The sequence below is a fragment of the Poromitra crassiceps genome (genome assembly GCF_964638095.1).
Source record: "Poromitra crassiceps genome assembly, chromosome: 3".
Taxonomy (NCBI): Eukaryota; Metazoa; Chordata; class Actinopteri; order Beryciformes; family Melamphaidae; genus Poromitra; species Poromitra crassiceps.
In genome coordinates this window covers 68,141,753-68,161,779 of record NC_139625.1, presented here as the reverse complement: position 1 = coordinate 68,161,779, position 20,027 = coordinate 68,141,753, and the positions used below count along the sequence as shown (strand labels likewise).

The 20,027-nt window shown below is 43.8% G+C and overlaps 1 protein-coding gene across 1 annotated transcript in view; it reads left to right on the top strand.

Moving 5' to 3' along the window:
- The window catches only part of lrfn5a (leucine rich repeat and fibronectin type III domain containing 5a), a gene marked incomplete at its 3' end in the record, with an annotated part of 45,261 nt that overhangs the window by 15,073 nt on the left and 10,161 nt on the right, over window positions 1-20,027 (top strand). The window contains exon 6 of the mRNA XM_083633380.1: window positions 6,573-7,040. Within this exon, the coding sequence (XP_083489506.1) occupies window positions 6,573-7,040 (468 nt within the window). The remainder of the gene's footprint in view (window positions 1-6,572; window positions 7,041-20,027) is intronic.

Sequence of the window (20,027 nt, the reverse complement as noted above, 5' to 3'; positions counted from 1 at the left end):
CGTTTCATGCAACTTATCATATGGAGAAACTATCACAACAGAGACAGAAAGGCTCAATTGTCGGAGCAGATTGGCTGGACACTGAATATTTCTGATGAGTGTCGTGCTAAATTGCCGTACGTGTGTTGTTAGCTTGTTGTTAGCTGTGAGCTAGCTACCGCTGCAGAGCTAACATTATTTTCAATCTGCGTCCTTGCATATTGTGCGCTGGGGTCAGTGCTCCCCAGCGTACTTCCAGCGTTTAAATGTCAGGAATAGATGCCCAGTCGACACACGGCCTTAGGAGTAACAACAACAATGCCGGTTGCCACAGATGAGAGAAGCTGCTATCAACACCGTTTTAAATCAATTAAAATATACCAGTTAATGGTTCCACCACATTGGAGTGTTGCATGAATTTACATACGAAAATCCCCTGTTTGCCTGAATCCACATTTTCCAGAATCCCAGCTTTTCAGTGATGTTTCAGGAGGTCAACAACATATGGGCCAGCAGTGAGCTTGGTTAGCAATAATAATAGAGCTCAACAGTCATGTGACGTCTCTTGCCCCAGAAGTGAATTCCCCATTCATTTTCTCCATAGACATGAAACCCGAGTTGAAACCGTCTATTCACAGCTGTCTTTGTAGAAACAACACGCGTGCGGTCTGCACCTGGCCTCAGCCTCAGGCTAGATACTGTTTCAAAGCGGACAGCTCATTAAGACAAGACAGTGTTGAGACAGGAACTTGACCAACGGAGGAGACCTACTCTATGTTTCAAGAGGAAAGGTTGTATATTGTAGCTTGAAGTTTACTAGAACAGTGAAAGAGGAAGGATGGTATAACACATCCACACATTGCTGAAATACATGAAAAAACATAGGGTATAACTGAAATGATGCAATCAATCATCTCAATCAATAGTCTACTTGGCCATTTCCCCCTGCTGTCGTGGTCTTTGCCCCACCCCTTCTGCCGATCAGGGGAGAGTTGTGGACTAGCACATGCTTCTCCGATACATGTGCAGTCGCCAGCAGTTTCTTTTCACCTGACAGTGAGGGGTTCCCATCTGCAGATATGGCCAATTGTGGTAACACGAGGGCTCAAACCTTTGACCCTTACCGCTGCACTACCCGGAGACCCTGATTACATCCTTCCAGTCTGTGCACTGTTCTGGTTTATTGTTTCCCTCATTCATTGTATTCTATTAGCCTGGTAAACCAGCCCGTCACGTGAACTCACATTTCATTTGGTTCTCCGTGACAGTCTGGCCCCGGCGCCACCAATCCCCCCCCCCCCCCCCCACTCCCATCCACACCCACACACCTTTTTTTAATTCTCCTAGTTGTGTGTTATGTTCAATCAGCTGTTGACAAGGCTCCCAAGAACACGTAGAATCCTCCGGTGTTCAATTAAGCAGGAGACAGGGAGGTCCAACTGAAATGTTACAGAAAGAAATAAGTAAATCAAGACAACAACAAGTCTGCGAGAGGACGATTAGTTAATTTGCATATATATTGGTCACGCTCTTGCCATCACGATATGAACGATATGGAACTATGACAAAAATGAGAGGGAGAGAGAGAGAGAGGAATCAGTGAGGTAGATCAATACACTAAATCTATCCTGTTTTTTTCTATTAGATTTTTAAATTATGATTTTGTGTGAGTGTGTGTTTGTGTGTGTGTGCGTGCTTCTGTGTGTTTTCATCTTTTCGTTGCAGTTCGTCCTTACATGGTTGATCCATAGGCATTATTAATCCTGTAAGGTCGTCATGGCCCTGACCTTATTTTTATTCATTTATCACATACTTATTTTTACAACTCACATTAATATTCCACTGTTGACATAGCATCACTATAGCTAGTATCACTGTCAAAATGTTACATAGTATCACTTGCTAGCTAGTATCAGTGTCAAAATGTTATATAGTATCACTTGCTAGCTAGTATCACTGTCAAAATGTTACATAGTATCACTTGCTAGCTAGTATCACTGTCAAAATGTTACATAGTATCACTTGGTAGCTAGTATCACTGTCAAAATGTTACATAGTATCACTTGCTAGCTAGCATCACTGTCAAAATGTTACATAGTATCACTTGCTAGCTAGTATCACTGTCAAAATGTTCATAATCATGTATTGTACATTATTTGTTGATACAAGCAGCTGAGCGGCTGTAGCTCAGGAGGTAGAGCGGGTTGTCCACTAATCGGGTTGTCCACTAATCGCTTTGGATCAAAGAGGTCGGTGGTTCGATTCCCGCCTCCTCCAGTCTGCATGTCGAAGTGTCCTTGGGCAAGATACTGAACCCCAAATTGCTCCCGGTGGTGTGTAGGCACCCTGCGTGGCAGCCTGCCGCCATCGGTGTATGAATGGGTGAATGTAGACTACCTACTGATTGTAAAGCGCTTTGGATAAAAGCGCTATATAAATGCAGGCCATTTACCATTTTACCATTTACTACAAACGGGGCTTAAATAGAATGTGTCCTCAAGGGTGTCCTGAACATTCAAATCAGAATCAGAATCACTTTTATTGCCACAGTATCAAGTTACATACAAGGCATTTGTCTTAGTGTCTGTATGCAGCATAGCAGTCAGGTCAATATACAGAGATAAAGAAGTAAGAAAGATAACTAAAGACAATCGCAACATTGCAAGTACAATCAAATCAAATCATACATATACATATATACAATATGTACATGAGTGGAGGAGTGTTCTGTGGATATTAAATATGAATTTGCATTAAATTCAATGCAAATTCATGTAAATTTTACAGGAAATTTACAGTCTGAGTTAAAAAGGCGTTAAATAGGCAGTGAATTTACAGGAATTTACAGTCCAAGTTAAATATGAGTTTACATTGAATTTACATTACATTTACAGTCTGAGTTAAATAGGTGTTAAATAGGCAGTGAATTTACATGAATTTACAGTCCAATTAAACAGGCATTAAATTAGATTTGAGTCAGTGGGGGGGATCAGCTGAGTTCAGGAGGAGGTAGTGGGTTTGTGGGCAATGTTGGTGAGGTCCTTGGTGGAAGGGGTTTTGGGGCCTTGTTGGTGAGGCTGATGGCAGTTGGGAAAAAGCTGTTCTTGTGGCGAGTGGTTCTGGTCTTTTTGAAGTTTTTGAAGAGTTTCTGGCCAGCTGGGTGGGAGGGGTCAGCCATGATCTTGCGAGACTGCTTCAGTGTTCTGGCTGCGTGCAGGTCCTGGAGGGATGGCAGGTTGCATCCAATTACCTTCTTGGCACAGCAGATGATGTGCTGCAATCTGTTAATGTCCTTGAGAGTGGCAGCAGCATAGCAGACGGTGATGGAGGAGGTGAGGATGGACTCTACGATGGTGTAGAAGTGCACCATCGTGGCCTTTGGCACTTTGAATTTCTTCAGCTGCCGCACAAAGTACATCCTTTGTGCCTTCTTGGTGAGAGATCTGATGTTCAGCTCCCATTTTAGGTCTTGGCTGATGATGGTCCCCAGGAAGCGGAAGGACTCCACAGTGTTGACTGGGGAGTCACCCAGGATAATGGGGAAAGGTGGGGGTTCCTCCTGTAATCTACAATCATCTCCATTGTCTTTTGAGCATTTAACAGCAGGTTGTTTTGATTGCACCAAGTCACCAGGTGGTCGACCTCCTGCCTGTATTCAGACTAGAGGTCTTCGGGTATGCCCGACCCCCCGAATACCCGAGGATCCGACCCGGACCCGGCCGGGTCTGGGTCCATTCAAAAGAAGTGACTCCGGGTCTGGGTCGGTTCCGGTAGCGATTGTCACGGGTCTCGGGGCTCTGACAGTGAAATGCCGGGTACAATAAGACCCGAGTGGACCCGGCGAGTGGCTGTCAGAGCTGTAAATCACCCCGCCCCACTTTTTTTTTCCATCCCCCCTCCCCTCCCGAGTCTGTGCGAGCCGAGATCAGCGCTGATCACGAGAGAAACGCATCAAAACAGCACACGTGAGGCTTGTTGTCACAAACTGCAAGTAAATCCATAGAGAAAATAACTAGCAAAGAGCGTTCCCATCTGCAATGAAAATTACTTCCTCGTTTACATGAGGCGCATGTGACCACATGCGTACACATGCGCACACATGCGCTTCAGGCAAACGAGGAAGTGATTTTCGTTGCAGAGAGGTAACCCTCTTGCTGGTTCCTCTCGCTATGGATTTAATTGAAGATGACTGTTCCCGTACTTTGGATTATTATTCGATGATCGCATGGTGAGTACACAAGTCACAACATGTATGTGATTGTTTCTAGCGCTGTTGTGTGTGTTTTTGGGCGAAGGAACGGTGGTAGCATAGAGACTGCCACTGTACTATCTAACGCATTAACAGTATAGCAGCCCCCATGTTTCACTGTGAAACCATTGACTGAAACCATGTGAAACGCACTTTCTACAACTTGTAGCAGTTAACAAGCAACTTTGATGTCGACACCACTAGTCTCTGCCTCGGTATTTCTCTGATCTGAATGGGGCCGGGTCTCAGATTTCTAATAATAGACGGGTCCATTACGGGTTCGGGCACAAATTCCCCGGGTCCATTAGGGTCCGGGTCCGTGATTTTGGACCCGTGAAGACCTCTAATTCAGACTCATCTCCGTCTGAGATGAGCCCAATGAGGGTGGTATCATCCGCGAACTTCAGGAGCTTGACAGACTGGTGACTGGTGAGGTGCAGCTGTTGGTGTACAGTCCGAAGAAGTATGGAGAGAGGACACCACCCTGGGCGGCGCCGGTGCTGATGGACCGAAAGTCACTTGTATGTTTGCCCAGCCTCACGTGTTGACCAGATTTGGTTGTTGTTGTTAGATCGCACTGTGGAGCTCGTGGGAACACAGTTGTCCTCACAGAAGCAGATGTATGAAGTAAGTGTAGTCGCAGACTGAAGTTCAATCATGGAAGACCAAATAAGGCATTAATAGAGCACCCCATGCTGTCATAACCCTCAGCCCAAATGACGTCACTAAATGACGTCACCATCTCCGACGTCACCTTCTCTATGACGTCACCTTTGCAGCGTGACGTCAGTTGCCCAAATGACGTCAGTTATGACATCATAAATGCCCTTCTCCCAGTACTATATAAGGCCCCCATCACCACAGCTTAAATCACACTCGTGCAGTCATCACTCACCTTGTGTCAGCATCACGCATCCATCCAGCATCTCCAGGCAAGAAGCTTCATCCCACCACCTCCCCCAGATCACCACCAATGTTATGACTCCCGTTGGAAACAGATCCCCTCAGGGGGGATGTCCTATCTCTTACAGCACCGACGCCCTCTCTCATAAGCAAGAGGAGCGTCACATCATGGAGTCATACGCCATACTATTCTGATTCAATAAAGTTTGTTAAAATTATATTAAGAGTCTCTCATGATTGAACTGTGTCCGTGTATTCATCCAGGCTGTTAGTTGCAGTTTTGAATACATTCCAGTCAGTTGAATAGAGGCATGCACGCAAATCCTCTACAGCTTCATTAGTCCACTTTTTTGAGATCCTCTTTACAGATTTAGCAACTTTTAGCTGCTGCCTGTACGTGGGAATCAGATGTATCATGGCGTGGTTTGAGTGGCCTAATGGATCATGGGAGACAGCGCGATTGTTTATTATTGTGTAACAGTGATCTAGTGTGTTTTCCACTCTGGTTGGACATTAATCATCTGTCGGTATTTAGGGAATTTGTGGGTTAATTTACCTTCATTGAAGTCACCTAGGCCAATAACAAAGGAGTCTGGATTCGTCCTCTCCACACGTAGTATCTGATTGGCGAGCAAGCGTTGTGTTTCAGGCACGTTTGCAGCTTGTAGTGGAACGTATACGCAGACCAGAATGAATGAAGAGAATTCCCGTGGGGAGTAGAAGGGTTTACAGTTAATTAGAAATGATTCCAGAGTGGAAGAACAGTGCTGTAGGATCACTGACACGTCTGTGCACCAGCCACTGTTGATGTAGAAACACAAACCTCCACCCTTAGTTTTGTGGGAGAGTGGCGGGTCCCGGTCCGCTCTGAGCAGCTGGAAGCCGTCAGAGTCCGCATGAGCTGTACCCCCTTTTGCACAATCCATCTCTCACTTTTCTCAGGACTTAAAATCCCTCATTAGCCGCTCTTCTCCCGTTCATCTATGTCTCTCCTCCATGTGTGAAGTGGATTTAAAAGGTGAAATCAATGAGATATAGCTTTCTCCTGGATTCACCTGGCTGGTCTAATTCATGGAAGGAGCAGGTGATCATGATATTCTATAAGCTCTGTGTAGACTCACTCAATTTACACTGAATGCTAACTAGGAAGAGTGCAAATAGCCAGTGCAGGGAGTGTGGCATTAGGTGAAAGCAAATGAGGCTTGACGGGTCTTAATTTGATTCTAGAAATGATTGATTCCTCCCCAGATGCAATGTGTGAGGTGACCCAGTATTGTAACTCAAATAAATGCATTCTGTGTCTATAATAGATAACACTCAGGCACTTTCTCTCCCAGGTTGGTCCCAGAGGGAAGGTGTGGGGATCCCGGAACCTACCATGAAGAACTGCTCCATTTGTACTGTACGGTTGACCCAGTTCTGTCTTGTCTCTCACTGAAAGGTGTAAGGCGAGGGGCGACCCGGAGCCGGCCATCCACTGGATCTCCCCTGAGGGCAAGCTGGTCTCCAACTCCTCCAGAACTTTGGTCTACACCAACGGGACGTTGGACATCCTCATTAGTACCGTCAAAGACACCGGCTCCTTCACCTGCATCTCCTCCAACCCGGCCGGCGAAGCTCACCAGACGGTGGACCTGACCATCATCAAGCTGCCCCACATCTCCAACAATACCAACAACATCCAGGAGCCCGACCCGGGCTCGTCGGACATCTCCACGTCGACGCGTGGGGGAGCTAACGGCAGCAACGTGACGGGCGACGTGAAGAGCGGGGCGGACAAGAGGGTGGTGATCGCCGAGGCCACGTCCTCCACTGCGCTCATCAAGTTCAATTTCCAGAGGAATATCCCGGGAATTAGGATGTTCCAAATTCAGTACAATGGCAGCCAGGATGATTCGTTGGTGTATAGGTAAGACAGACGCAATCACTCACTGTGTTAGTATGTTACAATCGATAACGATCCATGTATTAAATGTACTGCAACCAGCAATACTAGAATAAGTAAAATAATATATGAATGAAAATATATGTGATATAGGCCTATATAAATGAGAAAACATAGTAGGCAAATATAAAACATATGTGAATTTACAGTGTATACTGTAGGCTACAGTGTATACAGGGTGCGCAAAATGTGCATTGTATTCACGCAACAGGTCAACAGAAGGCCAGTCGATATGTACAGAAAGTGCACAGACAGACTTGCGGACATGCATTATACTTGATCAGATAGTACATTCAATTTACAGATGTAGATACAGTACACATGCACAGTGCTGATTTACAGATGTAGATACAGTACACATGCACAGTGTTGATTTACAGATGTAGATACAGTACACATGGACAGTGCTGATTTACAGATGTAGATACAGTACACATGGACAGTGTTGATTTACAGATGTAGATACAGTACACATGGACAGTGTTGATTTACAGATGTAGATACAGTACACATGCACAGTGTTGATTTACAGATGTAGATACAGTACACATGGACAGTGTTGATTTACAGATGTAGATACAGTACACATGCAGTGTTGATTTACAGATGTAGATACAGTACACATGCACAGTGTTGATTTACAGATGTAGATACAGTACACATGGACAGTGTTGATTTACAGATGTAGATACAGTACACATGGACAGTGTTGATTTACAGATGTAGATACAGTACACATGCACAGTGTTGATTTACAGATGTAGATACAGTACACATGGACAGTGTTGATTTACAGATGTAGATACAGTACACATGCACAGTGTTGATTTACAGATGTAGATACAGTACACATGCACAGTGTTGATTTACAGATGTAGATACAGTACACATGGACAGTGCTGATTTACAGATGTAGATACAGTACACATGCACAGTGTTGATTTACACATGTAGCTACAGTACACATGGACAGTGCTGATTTGCAGATACAGTACACATGCACAGTGCTGATTTACACATGTAGCTACAGTACATATGCACAGTGCTGATTTACACATGTAGCTACAGTACACATGCACAGTGTTGATTTACACATGTAGATACAGTACACATGCACAGTGCTGATTTACACATGTAGCTACAGTACACATGCACAGTGCTGATTTACACATGTAGACACAGTGACGACAATAGGAAATAGGAGGACGTGGAATAGGAAAGCTAATGGAGGGACAGAACGACCTGAGAAAGTTCACCATCCTTATTCAAACCAGCAATTGAGCGCTTTGGCCTGCTGAGTCAGCCAGGACGGCCTTGACACACAGCGCTCTGCCGATCTTTCTTGACTTTTGCCGTTTGCTCAGGATTACACAAACTATATCTATTTCACTAGGAATGATTTTTATTTGAACTAAATATTTACCGCCATGAAATGGGGTGTTGGGGTGATTAACAAACACCGAGATCATTTGTGTGGGGAAACTGCCAGTGTTATCTGCCCTTCACATCATTACTAATCCCTATACATGCTTCATACGCATCATCAGCAAGAGATGGCACAGATGGCGGGATTGGCCATCTGTCTCATGGGTCATTGTGTTCTCAATAATCTACGGTGGCGCAGTGGTAGTGCTGTCGCCTCACAGCAAGAAGGTCCTGGGTTCGATTCCCGCCTGGGATGCTAAGGGTGTGTCCCCCCTCCCATGTCCTCAGCTAGTGCCCACTGCCCAGGTGGGTTATATTGTCAAAAGGGCCTTTGCATGTTCTCTGCGTGCTCCCCATAAGAACCACCACTAAAAATGAATGAAGGAATGAAGAATGATGTCCTTGACTGCGGTGCTGGTTGGGACTCTGAAAATATTTGTCACTGGGGGAAAAGGGGCAGAATATAGAAATATTACAATTGGATATGTCCAGGATTATAGAGAATACGGACCATTTCTGATGCATATTCTGAGCTTGGGTGATATTTGCCATATCTCATCAAATATGCACTCAATATACACCGTGAGGTCATAATTATACTAGGATGCCAGATAGATCTTATTTTTCTCATGTAGTGTTCCAAATATGACCTTATGTCATGTCTGTAAATAGAATACTGGTTGAGTTTATATATGACTGAAAGTCATATATAAACTCATCACTTGGGGTTCTCTATAGAGCAGTTATAGTTTGACCCCCAAAATACTTTAGGCTGGGGTTCGCAATAACCCCCCTCTGCCCCTCTCACCGCTACCTAACCCAACGGCAGTGCGCACACATTCACACACTGATTTCACTCACTCACTGAAATCATTTTTATAGTTTATATAGCTTTATAATACATTAAACCATTGTATCAGAGGAGGTTTTTCCAGTGAGGCATAGGAGGATGGTCCTCCTCTATTAGATTGGGGATTTTATATAAAAAAAATATATATAAAAAAAATATATATATATATTTTTTTTTTATATTTTTCATTTTTCATATTTTTTTTTATAATAAAATATCAATCAAATGTGTTTTTTCTTATGTGCAGACGCTCATTTTTTCATTCATTATATAGCTCCATGCAGACGAGTCACTCTGGCCCTGGTCCCAGCATGGGGGAGGGGATTAAAAAAACACCCGCCCTGTGGGCTTGATTTATTTGGTAATTTATCTAATGAAAAAATAAGATTGGTTGAAAAAGACTTGCAATTCACAGAAAACAGTGAGAGTGATGTGTTTTCCAACGAATCAGATTGAGCTAGGAGGGAGCTCTCCCTTAGCCCGTGAAACCAGGTGAAACCCTAATTGGTTGTTGTTTGATAGATAGATTGCTTGACATTGATTGACATTCTGTATTGTCCAATGCTGATGAATACGTCTGAAAATCGGCAACGTTGTTCCATGGTCTGTGGTCTCTCACGCTGAATCAAGGAGGTGAAATCCACTGCTTGACCTGACAGGAAGGATTTACTGAGACAGTAGCAGCATATCATATTTCCCTCTTATTTTTATTTACTTTTTTATCAATCAGTAAGTGTTCACAAGCCAGACAGTCGTTGATATTGGATTACCACCAAAACGAGTTTCGAGTTGCGGGGAGACGAGCTGCGCGATACGGGCTTTTTGCAATGTCAGAAAACTGGAATATTTGCAACGTCTCGACTGCAGCGTTTCCCCTACAGACAGCACGGATATTCAAGTAAGTCAATTGATTTCAAGTTATCCGAAACCTTCTATTAAATTCGGCATGGAAATGGTTCACCGAGCAGCGCTATTTTTGTCGTATTGAAGTTTCATCCTGTAATTTCTTATACTAAAACCCGCGAACTTTAAATTCACACATTTTTTAACTGAATTTGGCCTGTAAATCGATAGCTGACAGCGGGCTCAATTTTAAAGCTTGAGTGGTGATCTTTATATCATATGAAAGTAGAAATAAGGAAATAAGGAATCGATTGGGATGAAGCATGTCAACCTAGGATGTCGGGAAGGGGGGGTAAATAACGCTCCAAAGTTGATAACTAAATGAGTAGTGCAGCACTGTGCACAGGAAGACACACTCTCGTTCCAGATGCAATTAAGTGTAATTTAACGCTATTTGACAACAGTTTCGGCCATAGACTTTGTCAAGTATCATACAAACAGTGCAAGACAGCCATTATAAAGACAGGTTAGCTGATTGAATGGACAACACCTGTCTTGTGAAAGCACACCTGAGTGTGAGACATCATAGGATGAATCAAAACATTGATGTCACAGGTAGGCTGTATACCATAATATATCATGAATCTATGTGAATAAATAGATTTATATAAATAGTAATCACAGCCTAATGCATAGAGATAAATCCTGAAACCTTCTCGCAACAGTTCTAGCCTAAGCCAGTGGTTTTCAAAGTGGGGTCCCCAGCAAAAAGGGGGGATAATCTATTTTCACTATAATTCCATGCCATCCATAAGTAACACAATCTAAGATAGTGTAGAAGTGAGTAACTAGGCTAATTATAACCATAACAGCACAAATAATTGACAAAAATCTCGAAATAAATATACAGTATTTACTCTGAGAAATGAAATAATGAGAAAAGGAACAATTATTGATGGTTAAAACTGAATAATGACATCACAACAGTCTAATCCTAATGCTAATTTAAAATGAGATTTGGGCGTTTTGGGCAAAAACTGCTTGTGGGTGAGAGTATCAGCAGCAGAGCACACGTCATATTTTCCCTGGGACCGCCTCAGGTGCCAGGTGCTGTTCCGTCCTGTAGTCCTCTCACTGGGTGCTAATGCAATGCTCCTCACTGGGTGGAAAGCTAAGAGGCTTGACAGCATGGGAAACATGGCAAATACACACACACACATGCGCGCGCGCACATGTGAAAAAAAAAAGCCCCTTCGGTCGCCGCACTAGCTTCCTCCCCTGTTTCCAAGCTCACCAGCCACCACTGCATTGTATGGTATGGGAGATTTAATCATCATGGGAGATTTTTTTCCTTCTTTTTTGACAATCATCACGTGAACCCCCCCCAAAATAACCTTGCGACCCCCTGGGGGGTCCTGACCCCCAGGTTGAGAACCACTGCTCTAGAGAATACGGACTATTTCCAATGCATATTCAGAGTTTTTTTGGCATCTACCTATCTGGTCAAATACTAGTCTCTCAAGCCAGTCTCTCTTCCACAATCTTTAAATGCTCCAGAGACTGTACTGATCAGACCATTCAAATTTTGTTAATAAGTTGTCAACTTCAAAAGAAGAAGAAGAAAAAATATGTCAGACCAGAAGGAAATGCGATGATATACGACCAATCATGACACTCGGAAACATAACCGAGGCAAATGATTGGATACACACATTATTTTGACGGGATATCTTGCCTTATTGTTTGACCAATTTTAAGAGCTGCCAAATTACAGATGTGTACCCTATGCAGGAGCATTTGAAAATTGTGGAAGCCAATACGTCTGTTTTGAGAGACTAGCCAATATGGATGAAAATATACCTTAATCTCTCTGTGTCCTTATCTCTCTCTCTCTGGCTACACAAATACATAATTAACAAACAGAGATCATTCATAGAGTAAGCTGGCAGTATTACCTGCTGTGGATATTATTCCTAATCTCGGTACATAATTCATCAGCACTTAACCCCATTCAGAGTATGCATAATCGAGAGACGGCGGCGCTGGGATTTATAGCTGTTAAGATACCGTCAGAGCTTTTCACGTCGAGATCGTTAGAGAAACTGTTGCAAAGAAAAGCTTCTCTCTGTCTCTGTCTCTCTGGGGTTAATTTAATCGGATTAGTGCGATTCTGTTTTCGATTTGCTTCTGTCTGCCTCTTGTTATGCAGACACGTGGTTTCTCCATCTTGGTATCTCAGTGCGCCTGCAAGTAGCTAGAGACTTTGAAATAATGCCTTCTCCACCCATATCATTCTCCCCAGCCCCCAAAGCCTGCGGAGGGTTTCAAGCAAGAATGTTTCCCTACAGAGATCAATAAAGTAGTCCCTCCTCGCTCTCTCACTGTCACTCACCAGATATTCCATCTCCCTCTCCACCTCTCTCTCTCTCTCTCTCTCTCCTGCGGCAAATCCCAATAATATGGATATTGTTTTTAAATCCTTGCAAGAACATGGATCATATCTGGGGAATGTCTGGAGATTTTGTTAATGCTTTATGCCAGGTCAAATACTGAGCCATATTTGCCTCATATACCAACACATATACATGTAGTAGATACTGTGCCCAGATCCATCTAATGTTACACATACAAAATTAAAGATACAAATATGCCCTCATGCCATATTAAAATGTTCTAGAGCGTGATGTGTGCATTCAAAATATGGCATCAGTCATATCACCATCATCAACTCCATATTCTGATAGTATCAACGTGGTCCAAATCCAGAGATAAGATACACTGCAGATATCGGAGAGTATCCAACACGGATTTCATCATACAGTATAGAGTCATAGTTTGAAATATCCGGGCAAAACCATCTCTTGATTCTGGGGTATTTGCACAGTCTCTCTCCTCCACCCTCTCTGCTATTAAGCTCTGCAGCCATGTGTGTTCCTCTGTTTTTTTGCAGAGTCCTCTTGTCTTTAGATAGTGGATTGATTTCCATTCAACACCTCTGCCAGCACAAAGCAATAACCCATTGATTGTGCATTTTCATGACTCAAAGACAGAGAGGAGCGGGAGGGAGAGAGAGGTGCAGCGGGAGGGAGAGAGAGGTGGAGTGGGAGGGCGAGAGGTGAAGTGGGAGGAAGAGAGAGGTGGAGCGGGAGGGAGAGAATAGATGAAGAGAGAGAAAAAAGAAGAGCGATAGAGGTAGAGAAAGGCACAGAAAGTGAGTGAAGGAGGGATATAGGGAGTGACAGACAAGGGAAGACGAGGTCCATTCATCCACATTGTTTCGGGTTGAGTGAGTATTGATTTGCAGTATATTGATATTTCTGCGCTTGAGTTCCTAACGTTACCTGTTCAAGACAATGCTCTTTCATAGACCTCTAGATGGGGATGCTTGTTTCCTTTGTCCACACTGTGCATTCAGTTCCACTGTGAATGAATGGATGAATGAACAGTGGTTTAAAGCTTTGAAAGGCACACGTTGCACATCCAAAATCTAATAATAATAATCCTTTGTTTTTATCGATCCGTGTCAGGAAATTATTTTCTCACTTACGGGGAGGTGAGAGGTCAGGGTCAGTCACAGAGCATTGACACTAGGAGCTGGTAGGGGTTCAGTGTCTTGCTCAAGGACACTTCAGCAGGGAGGATGCTTGCTAATATACTCCAGCTGGAGGTCTGTCTCACCACAAGGCCAGCCAGCTGCCCACTCAACCCTGAGCGTAAACACCCTGCTCAAAAACAGCAAACTCAACCCTGAGAGTAAACACCCTGCTCAAAAACAGCAAACTCAACCCTGAGAGTAAACTCCCTGCTCAAAAACAGCAAACTAGCTGTGATAACATCATACGGTCGAGTAGGTTCCTTCCTCAGGCAATGATGGCACTCCATTGTTCTCCATTGTTCCCTCGCCTGCATACACGTAATTTCTCCTGCAGTCAGGTGGATAAAGTATGCCTTTCCTCTGCATTATATCTATCTAGAATATACTATATCTCTACATCTGTGTTTAGGGAGAGCATATGAAAAGTGTGGGAACAGGTTTCCTCTTGGGACATTTTGCTGAACATAATCCACTGCTCACCACTGTGTTCTCAAGGGAGAATTTAGAATAGTTTTTTTTTTTTTAGCTAACTTTTCTGTTGGCCCCAAATAGATTTAGCTGAATCAGGTATGTACTTAAGCCACTAACACACTTGACTATACTATTTCATTCAAGGTTCCTTACATTGCAGGAACCTGTAGATGTTTTGCCAACAGCCAGAAATATATAACCAATATAATATAAAATACAATAGAGAACATCTTTGTTGTCATCTCCTGATGCTTCTCATCTATCTACTGAGCAACAGTAATATGAAAGTAATATGGCTGCTTTGTGTGTAATGTGAAATAGGCGTACTAAATTGAACCATCCACACACACAGCACCTAAGCCCTTAGTTTAGGGTCAGGTCAAGGGAAGGCTGATGGAGATGAAACGGCGGTGACCTTTTACACTTGACTTATCAGGGCAGGAGCAGCACACGCTGTCATTGGCCTTTACACTCGGCTGGTTTTATTGGACCACTCAAAGCTGCAGCGATGATGATAGTAACATTCACAGTCCACAACCATAAAACCATGACCATAAAAGGGCCAGAAGAAAAGAAAGAGATCTGCTCTTATGCAGATGCAGCCATTTAATTACCCATAATTGATGAAAGGGAGCAGGACCCGAGTGAAATAATGAAATTAGCAAATTAATGGATGAAAAGGTCAGTTGATTAGTGGATGAATAGAAACGAAAATTATGATAGTAAAATGGCTGTAAAATATACACGTAGACAGACAGACAGACAGACAGACAGACAGACAGACAAATGTTTAATTAAAGGCTTTGCTGATACCATTGATCCCAACCTGTCCTCCAACCCATATGACTACATATTTAATTTGGTCCTACCCTTCTACAATGACCCACAGGAGCATCACACTTCAATTCAATTCAAGTTTATTGTCGTTAACAATGTGAAGCACATGATAACGAAAGGAGCAGAAAGGGCTGAATCACAGAACTTCCAACGCTAATTAAAAAATAATCAGTTTATTTGAAAACATGTTAGTTTAAAAAATGTTGGTCAATTTTAAAACGTTGCGGTTGTGTTGTTCAGTCAACTTAAACAGCTTTGTTAAGGTTAGCGTTATGGTTTAGGTCAGAATTGAAGACGGCCCTCCGGTGTGAAAGGCAAGAGTTTATACCCTCCGCCTTCACCATGCTATTCCAAGAGCAGACTGCTGTTATTTACACGACCGCTAGAGGGCACTTCATTTTGAAACGTTGGTTATACAGGTCGACATATGGAATCGTTTTTTGGGGGAGGACAGACTCGTTCATCCCCTACTACTGGCAAAACGACTCAGAAAACATCCAGATGAACCTAAAGACATCCTCTATTCTCTTCCATAGGACAAACTCCACTTCCACATCCACAAAGTCACTTACACCCACATCCATCCCCGTCTCCCTCTATCTAGTCCTCATCTGCTCTGCCCGTTGTTTGCTCTTTTCCCCCTCTATCTCTGTTCTTTCAGCAGTCCTTTTCCACTCCAGCAGATCCATCGAGCTATAGGGGCTGGTTGCCATTTGCAAAAAAAAACACACCAAGTAAATTGCGTGGCAAGCTTTTTATGAGCTACACAACAGGAGGTGGGGGATGAGTGTGAGCTTTTAAAAGGCACACATACACAATAGCAGGGAGTGCTTTATCCTTGCCGACATTCCCCGCGGCCCAGGTACAACACCTGCCTCAGCTGTGCTTATGGCGCCAAATACATCCGCCTTTATCCCCCTGTAATGTTCCAATTCTGATTTGATGGCGCCGTAAACATATCGTGGGCCTTAACGTAACAATGTGATTGTGGTGTATGGGGTTTTAAATGTGGAGCGAGACATCCACAGCGTTAGGAGAGATTTAGATTACTCTGCTAAACTGAAGGAACCAAGCTGGAAGGGAGGAAGAGTGCTTGGGTTAGGGAAAAAGGAAGCAATGTAGGATGGAGGCATCCACAGTGTAGAGCTGACTCAGCTAACGTGAAGGAACGGCGCTGAGTTGAGCAGATGAAGGTCTATAGCCAGCTACAGATAGTGCTGAGATGTCTTGCCTGTGTCTGGGACAGCTTTAGTTGCATGCTACTCTACTATGCATGTTTGCAGTAAGGTCAGCAGCCATATGATCTTGCTAAGCATCAAGCCTTCATTTGTTTTTAATAGAGGAAAAGTGACAACTCACATACAGTAGCATGTTCACATAGCATTTTTCCCCAACTGCCAGCGCCCTTTCCTCATTCAAAGTAACTGCCAGTGCCCTTTCCTCATTCAAATGAACTGCCAGTGGCCTTTCCTAATTCAAAGTAACTGCCAGGGCCCTTTCCTCATTCAAACTAACTGCCAGCGCCCTTTCCTCATTCAAAGTAACTGCCAGCGCCCTTTCCTCATTCAAAGTAACTGCCAGCGCTCTTTCCTCATTCAAAGTAACTTCCAGCGCCCTTTCCTCATTCAAAGTAACTGCCAACGCCCTTTCCTCATTCAAAATAACTGCCAACGCCCTTTCCTCATTCGAAGTAACTGCCAGCGCATCTTCCTCATTCAAAGTAACTGCCAGCGCCGTTTCCTCATTCAAAGTAACTGCCAGCGCTCTTTCCTCATTCAAAGTTACTTCCAGCGCCCTTTCCTCATTCAAAGTAACTGCCAACGCCCTTTCCTCATTCAAAGTAACTGCCAGTGCTACGGCAACCATTTTAGGGCTTCCTCCTCCCTCAGAGTATTGGCTATCATTCCTCAGTCTAAGCGTTGTCAGTTCTTGTGTCTCCTAGTAAACCATATCAAGTGTGCTCTGAAACACCTTCAGTCCTCACACGAAAACGCTGTCATTCTTCCTGCATTACTGTTTCACTCCTCACACGTCAGTCATCACACAATACGGCATCACTCGTCAGTCATCAGTCCTCAGTCATCAGTCCTCATCGTCAGTCATCAGTCCTCACTCATCAGTTTTTTTTATTTACAATATAGATTTAAGTAGTAATGTATGAGACCCAACAGAATTAACATAGTAACACTAAGAGGAACATCTAGTTTAATGTTTGATGACAATTAGACCATATATATATATATATTTATAAAACGGCTCTCTCAAATCAAGCAATCTGATTGGTTGACAGCCATTGTATAATTCCAGTAACCGAGTTCAATAACCCATGGCCATGGGTTATTGGTTGCCATGGCAACTCTCTTACTAAGAGAGTAATAATAAGGCTTACCTCAAATGACAACGTAGAAAAAAAAATGGCGGAGACAGCTGTCAGATCCTTGTGAATCGATCTTCGCTTATAATTAACTAATACTTCGCAGAAAATGATGTTTTGTACAAGAATAGATGCGGGCTAATGTCTTCTTTGCAAAAGAAAGGCTGTTAACCCCGCATTTAACCCCGTAACGTTAGTTGGTGTCGGGCTTTGCAGAAAGCATTCAGCTTCTCAGGAAGCGCTGAGAATGCAACGCTGCGCTCGAGCTGCCTGTCGGGGTTTCTCAGCAAGCGCCAGGATTGGCCAATGTCAACTTCAGTCTCCAGAACGATCCAATCAAATCACCCGCATGTTCTTGCGGTCCCGCCTTACAGTAGTGTTTCAACTGACTCTATCAGAATGACATGCCAGTTGGAGTCGGACTTATAGTATTATTATTATTATTATATTATCATACTTGGAAACCGTTTTATAAAAGCAATATAGCACTCGAGCTGCGTGTGTTGTGGAATATATCCCCCTGCTCAGCAGTTATCCCACTCGGCCTGCGGCCTCGTGGGATAACAGCTGATCAGGGGGATATATTTGGCACAACACACTGGCTCTCATGCTATATTGCTTAAATATATATAGTCAGGCGGGAGAGGTGGGGGCTTTGGCATGGGGATGAGAACAGTCTGACATAACGTAGCGTTAACGTTACTTTATTCTCGTCAGAAACCATTCCGATTTGCATGTTAAAACAAGTTTGCAGCCTAGGAATAACTGGAAAACATTGTATTGATCTATTAACGTCAGAGGAAGCCAGGATTAGTCAAAACGATATCAGAAATATACAGCACGTCTGCCGTGTGACTTTTCCGGGTTTAGTGTCCTGCGTGGGGGGGTACAGACGGAGGTAGGGGACGAATTTCGAGGTTTGACTGACAGATTGAGTGCGAATGGCGTTACGAGATTTACTCACAAGCTCGTTTTAATGCTTTTCCATTGGTTGCATTTGGTAAAAACCACACAGAGATGTGAAGGGTGACCAATGGCACTGATTTATGACAAAAAGTAAAAAAGTGAAAAAAGTGAGCTCCTGAGAAGCGCTGCAGCCACAGTTTTTAAGCGGTGCAACCGCTTCTATGAGTGACTTTGTGTGTATGAGCACGAGATGAGCACGAGATCATCATCATCAGCAACCTTTATTTAATCAGGCAAGTTATTTAAGAACAAATTCTTATTTTCAATAACGGCCTGGTGGGAGGCAAAAAAAACCTTCTGAGGGGAAGGGGGTTGGGGGAAAAATAAAAGCATAAAAGCGACACAGAGCTAGGACAAGAAACAATTACATTCAGCACAGATCACAAGCGCGCCATCACAGACAAATAGACAGAACAGACAGAACAATAGCGTGCCTACACATACTGTATGTATATATTTAAACTGTGTGCTGGCATAGTATGCTAGCACACAGGACAGCAACAATATCTACACTTTGAGATGTAGTCACCTGGAAGGGGTTAGGGTTAGGCAGTTGTGAAAAGTCACCTGGGCGAATCCATCTCGTGCTCCTGTGTAGGAGCACGAGTTTCTCAGTGAATTTCTCAGTTCTCAGTTTCTCAGTGAATTATAGTTGATTGCCTCACTGAATAATCTGCTGGTTACCCGATTTTAGCATCAGAATGTGATGTAAATGGTAAATGGTAAATGGCCTGCATTTATATAGCGCTTTTATCCAAAGCGCTTTACAATCAGTAGGTAGTCTACATTCACCCATTCATACACCGATGGCGGCAGGCTGCCACGCAGGGTGCCTACACACCATTGGGAGCAAGTAGGGTTAAGTGTCTTGCCCAAGGACACAACGACAGCAGCTGGGAGGGAGCGGGGATCGAACCGCCAACCCTTGCGTCATTGGCCGACCCGCTCTACCTCCTGAGCTAAAGCCGCCCCTTGATGTCCTAGCGTGGCACGTTCGTGCGTAATGACGTATCTACTGTAAAAGGAATTCCTCTGCACTGTGCTGCGCAGTGCAGGGATTATGGTGCGCTCAAGCGTAGTGGGGTATTTTTGTACTTAATAGGTGCTTTTCAAAGCTCTTAGCGCAAACTAATTGCGCGCATGCTGACGATAGGAGAATGCCATCTGTGTCGGGGACACGCCTGGTTTGGCATGTACCACGCCTACCCCATGCATGTCCAGTACAATTATAACAGGTATAGAGGTAATAGCGTGGCAGGGAGAATACAAATGCGCTTGTGCACGTCCCCAATTTGCATTGCGCGCGGCATTAAACGAGTGCAAAACAAGCGCAAACGCAAAATTACCGCTTTTGCGACGATAGGGCCCCATGACTCTTAACTGGTTTAGTTGGGTATGTGCCTTACAGTTAGGGCTTTCACACCAGCAGTGCTCCGGTTCCCGAACCCAAATTTGAACCGGCCGGCGCTTTTAGACCCCCAAAAAATTGGTTCGGGACCTGAAAAGTTGTTTTTTCCTTGCGAACCGTGACATCATCAGTGGCCGTGTCTTATTCTATTCTCTGAAGACAAGCAGGAAGGAGAAGAAGGC